This window comes from Zonotrichia leucophrys, chromosome 3 (genome assembly GCF_028769735.1).
Source record: "Zonotrichia leucophrys gambelii isolate GWCS_2022_RI chromosome 3, RI_Zleu_2.0, whole genome shotgun sequence".
In the NCBI taxonomy this organism is placed as follows: Eukaryota; Metazoa; Chordata; class Aves; order Passeriformes; family Passerellidae; genus Zonotrichia; species Zonotrichia leucophrys.
This window is the reverse complement of record NC_088172.1, coordinates 84,939,631-84,945,551: the sequence shown is the minus strand read 5'-3', so window position 1 is coordinate 84,945,551 and position 5,921 is coordinate 84,939,631. Positions and strand designations below refer to the sequence as shown.

Sequence of the window (5,921 nt, the reverse complement as noted above, 5' to 3'; positions counted from 1 at the left end):
GATGAAATTATCATTTATTCCTTTTTCAGACCAAGGAGGTTTTTATTTTGCCTTTAAGATCAAATTTCTATTCCTAATTCCTATGCCTCATTTACTATTGAGATTATACTACCCATAAATAAATAAATAAATGCAACAACATCAAGTGTTGAGTACACAATTTCACTTATTTAGATTATGTGAATCCCATTGCAGCCAAATAATAATAATATTAATATCAATAATAATAATAATAATAGAATATAATAATAATAATAATAATAAAAAGCAACGGTAAAATCACAGGTTGAGATGGTAGCTAGTAGTATGTCCACATAGTATGAATAAAGTATGGCTTTGCTTTCTTATGTCCAAGGTGACAATGCAAAGTAATATTTTGCATCTGATGGTATGCCAATGATGAACTTAGTGTATTAAAACTTGAGCATTTTATGCCACTTCTTCCCATAAATCAAAAAAGTGCATGAACACAATTTTCATCCTTTCTTACTCAGAATTCATTGGAGTTACATCTTTATGAAGTGTAATGTTTACCAAATCATGCACACACACAGAAAAACAAAAAGGAAAAATAAAATTAAGAAATCAAAATAAAATGAAATAAAATGTAAGAAAATAAAAGAAAGAAAAAAAAATCCTGTCTACTGTAAGGATACGTACAGTATTAGGTACTCTCAGGGAGTCTAAGATCAAGATTTGTTTTGCTTTTAATGCATAGTGAAAATGTTGGCACTTCATCCCATGCTATTGTCTGCATTGCCTATACTCCACAGATACTGCCAGTGCTTGAAAAGAATGACAGGGAATCGGAGGATTGTGCTGTTTAATTTGAAGTCAGCAGGTTTTTAAGGCTTTCTGCTAACAATAATTGCTTTCATACATTTCTGTCTATCAGCAGTATTTGTAAATGAAGTGAAATTGCAATGATCAGGTCAGCTCTTTAGTCACATGGGTAAACTTTCACTCTCCAAAGTCAAAATGTAATTTTAAAATAAAGAAGATACCAATATCCTCAATGGCATAAATATAATTCAGGACTAATTAGGAACTTCCTCTAGATTTAGATTGAATTATGTAGGGGAAAATACTATTGATGATAACAATAAATTCTTACTGCATCCGTACAAAAGACGACAAAGAAAATGACAAATACAGTGTGCCATAGCATATTCAACCTTCCCCCAAACTTCTGGAGATGATTTCTTTCTGAAAACATGAGAAAAGGAGAGCCACTGAAGAAAGCATGAGAACTAGCAGCTAGCTTTCTTTCTTTCTGTCTGTCAATTCGTGGTGTAGCATTCAGGCAAACCCAGATCTGTCAGGGACTTTACACTGTAGCTCAGGTTTTGGTCACCACTAGCTCCAGCTTCAGAAGACAAGTGCAGCCACTTTGCTCAAATAGATTTTTCTTTCTTTATTTTTTTTTAAAGCTGCACTTACTGTAATTTTAAAAATTGAATTTGGCTATCTTAACCCTGCATAGCCAGGAGGACAGTGTGATTTTTGTATAATGCTCAATTAGAATTTTATGAAAATGAAATTTTTATTCTTCTGATTAGGAAAACACAAATTATATTTTATAGCTACAAACAAGCCTTTTTTTTTTTTTTCCTTTGCCTCAGCACTGTGAGGTGAAGACTCTTCCACTAAGATGATTCAAAAAGTGCTTTTCAGGGCAGATGTCAAATATGGACAGGAAAGTTTGTATGCTGGAAAGGGAATCTTGGGGGGCAGAATGGACTAAGAAAATAATAAATTTAGGGACTAATGCCACTTAAAGTAAGACTGAGACATGGCAATATACGATGCTGAAGGTTTCATTTTTACTCTATGGAGAGTGAAATGCTTCCGCTTTAGTAAGCTGACCATATTCCAGAATTAGTGTGGCTGATACAACATTGTGCATGAATTACTGGCCTAACCCTGCAAGAACAGTATTTGATTTGTGCAAACATCCCTTGCTGCAATTTAGAGAAACAAGAACCTGGCATGTTGGTTACTGGTGCAGGGTATCTGTCATTTCTGTAAGGAACACATGAAGCATAGGGTTTGCTTTTTTGGGTGTCACTTCTTGGAGTGAGTACCTAAAACAGATGTATTTTTCTGAAGTATGAAACAAAATCTAGTTATTGTTTAAAAAGTATATAAATACAAATAAAAAAGCTCGAAGCTTATGAAATGGCTCCACAGAGTTCAGACCTTTAGCAGTATAAACATAATATAAACTCCATTGTCTGTAGTATTGTGCCATGACATTAGTCTCACCAAGACAAAATGCCACTTTGCAGCAAGCAATAAATCTGACAAAGCATTTTTAAACATAATGCCCTAACTTGCTAAGACAGGCTTTTACACGCTTCCAAACTCTTCTCCCTGAAAATTAACCCCGTTGATTCTTCAAATGTTAAGGGTCTCGGGCAAAAGTAAACCAAAGGCTGAAGTAAAATAACCATCCCCTTGGAACTGAACGAAAACTTATATCCAGGAGGGATCAGTCTAATTTCATATACATATATATATGTATGCCATACACATATATATGAAATTAAAATAGAGACACACATGACTTGGGCATCAGAAGGGGACTGCTACTTTCATACATTCATAAATAGCTGCTGAACTCTCTACTCATGAAGAAGCTCTTGTAGGCAGTTTGGGGATTTGAAAATCTCAGGGACCTCACTGTCCAGCTTACAGATGACCTTGTATATGGCCTTCTTCCAGGAAGGATCAACATCTTTGCCTGCGATAATGGCATTGAAAAACTCCCGTAACGTGATCTGAGCCACTTCCAGGAATCTCTCTGGAACCTGCTGATACAAGGAGACAATGGCATTAATACAGTTTTCAATTTCAAGTCTCTGGTTCTTCAAAGGAAACTGAGCTAAGTTCTTTCTTTCAGAAAGGGGCTTACATAGCACCTGCATTTTCTAAATGTGGCAGCCCTCTATTCTCTTATGCAAAGCTGTTATATATAGTACTATAGCAATAACTTTTATAACATGTGTTAGAGATCTTTGTAAAGTCTACTGACAGAATGTAGGTAACAAAATGTTACTGTCTGAGTTGGAACAGTAGGGGATTTATAGGATATAATTAGCAGGAGGGGAAACAAGCACAATTGTCTTTAAGAAAAAAATCTCTGCTTGATATTTTACCCATGCATTTATGGCCATGTTCCCCTCTCCATGTGAGAACTAATATGAAAGTTATGCATGCACAGGAAGCCCTTTGTACCTTTGTGCCTGACTTTGGTCACAACCAGTGCTGAAAGCAGTCAAAGAAATGGAGTATCTCTGAATGTTGTTTGCAGCTTAAAACCAATCAAGCAGGAAAGCCTTCAGCTAGAGACTTGCTTCTGTGGCTGCTATGCACAAGAACCCCGTAAAACTGCTTTCTCAGGAGACACTATGGTTTTTCCTTCTTTTTCAGGAGCACACAAATACCACCCTAACCTCTTTAACGGGTGCATTGTGCTCCAAGTGGCTTCTGAACTGGGGTGCTTTAAACTCATTTGCTTCTAAATGTCACTGTCACTTCACGGGTGAGTCAAATACCCAGCTGGAGGGTGCCACTCTCAGAAGCCCCTGAACAATGAGTGAATGTTAAAAAAACTCAGATACCTCCACACTTTACTAATTCATTCTAAATAGTTGTCCTAGGCACCAACACCACCTTCTACCCTTTGCCTTAAATGATTCAAAAGCAATCGCTCTAATGAACTGCAGGGTAGTTGCAAGGTTGAGGTAATCTCCATAAAGGTATTATTTTCCACTTTTATCACGGAAATATGGCTTCACAGCTCTAGAACTGCTAATACATGGCCGGCCACTAGCCAGCATGCTTATAATAGCAAGTATTCCCTCACTGCTATTCTTTGTCCCCTCCGGTAAGAGGAGTTCTCCGACCTGCACTAGGAGCCACTTGAACCATTCCCGTGGCAAATAGACACTTGGGCAGCTCTCACTGATCTACTGAATTCATGTCACACTGCCAGATCAAGGCCAGCCCCTTATTCTCTACTTCAGGCTTTTCTTCCCTTCTTCCCTTCAGAAGCCACTTCCAAAGCACTTGTCTGGGAATGTGTGTGATCAATCTGATAGAACAGAATTCTGGAGCCTTCGCTCACCTGTCATTGTTTGGGAGACACCAGCAGTTTGATAGCCACGTTCTGCCATCAAATAAGCATGAGATCAGCTCCCCCTGACACCAGCTGACAAACTCTGCTTCCAGAAGCCCCAGAGAAGTCCTCTGTCTACCTCTGAGAGTGCAATCCAGCCCTCACATGTTTTTGGGTTTTTTTGCTCCCAAAAGCATCTCTGGAAATTTTTCATTCAACAGGGTGCAGAGAAAGACACATCATTACAGATGGTCTATTCCAACAATAATTAAGAGAGAAGAAATTAACTATTATGTTTCACTTACTCCAGCTCAAAGAAATTGCTTAGAACTCCCCATAACCACTCAGCTATTCAGGCAATTTGGTAACATGTCTACAGAAAACACCATGCTTTTCTCATTCTTTCATTGCTATAAAAAACTGACATGCTTTTCTGTTCATGCAGTTCAATGGTCAGACACTGCTCATCACCCTTGGTATTGCTGGGCACTAATCAAAGGGAAGGAGTTTCTGACTACAAGATATTAGAAACCAGGAAAAGGAGTACATAACCAAATTTATGGAGTAGACAATGATATTAGTCCATGAGAGCAAAACCTTTTGATTTTGGTGTCCACTCCAGAGGATCAACACTAGATGTCTTTCTTCCCTCCCAAGTTGCTGGAGATGAGAAACAGGCAATTACAAGCACCTACACGAGAAGTATGAAGTCCCACCTCTGCCTCTTACCTCATGGTTACCCCCAGGACAACTGTAACCACAGAAGTGACAACCTGGGTTTTAAGTTGGGCCTTTGCCATTCAATTTCTACCTGCACATTTGAAAGATTTCCAGGCAGAGGATGCTGCTTTTCCATGGAGTAGGCAGTGTGAAATCCCTGAACCTGTAGCTTCCAGGCCTTCTACCACTGTAGCAACACACAGGCTTTTTTTAAGACTGGGAGCTATCTTTTAAGGTCTATCTTTATTGTGCCTGAGTCACATCTGCCTCTTTGAACCTGATACAACAAGTAGCAGAGAGCAGCCCACAAACATAAGAGTGAACAAACCCAACAATGAACAAAGTCCTGTGAGGGCTTTGAAAAGACCCAACTTTTCAGCTTTTTCCTCCTCTGCAGGCTTCACCTTGTAATGCTGAGTTCCTAAAGATCTCCCCTACTCCTAAGGCATTAGAACCATTCATAGCTCTTTCCTTTTGGGATGTTATTAGCTATTTTTCATGTCAGACTGGATTACACACATTATTTTGCATGTTGTAATGTGAATTGCATTGTGATTAATCCCAGAGGATGGTAAGTCAGCCAGCACTTTTTCCTTTCTAGAAAGAGTATCTACAGTCATTTTTATTGTTTGGGGTTTTTTTTAGATAAGAGAATACTAGTGAAGTCCAGAGCCTGAAAATAAATATTTAAATGCATGGGTAGTTATATTTTTCAGTGGGCAATTAATCAGTCAGCCATGTTAATTATGTGTCTGGGGGTGACATTTCCCTGACCCTAAGTGATGGCGACCTATTCAGCGCATCTTTACACCTAACTGACTGAACATCTCTGAAGTAGGAACATCTGCATAAAATGCTTCAGTGACAAATAAACTCTATCTACATTGCTTTTAATAGAACCAACAATCCCTAGTATGAACCCAGGGCATTTTCTTAGCATCAGGTGGCAGCAGTCAATCAAAGAATCACACTGTGCATTCACCAGGAGGAAAGACAATGAGGTCTCGTCGGGGGAGTCTAGGTGGGTCTCGGGCTGAAGCCTCCACAGCAGTCCAATTTACAAAGAAATCACACTTTGCTG

The 5,921-nt window shown here is 38.7% G+C and overlaps 1 protein-coding gene across 5 annotated transcripts in view; it reads right to left on the bottom strand.

Annotated features, from left to right (window-relative positions):
- Window positions 1-273: 273 nt before the first annotated feature.
- The window catches only part of PROX1 (prospero homeobox 1), a 46,343-nt gene continuing 40,695 nt past the window's right edge, over window positions 274-5,921 (bottom strand). For 4 of the 5 annotated variants that reach the window (XM_064709098.1, XM_064709099.1, XM_064709100.1 and 1 more), the window contains one exon: window positions 274-2,813. In XM_064709098.1, coding sequence (XP_064565168.1) covers window positions 2,625-2,813 — 189 coding nt within the window. In that variant the 3' untranslated portion in view covers window positions 274-2,624. The remainder of the gene's footprint in view (window positions 2,814-5,921) is intronic. The other variant, XM_064709103.1, reaches the window with a different exon arrangement.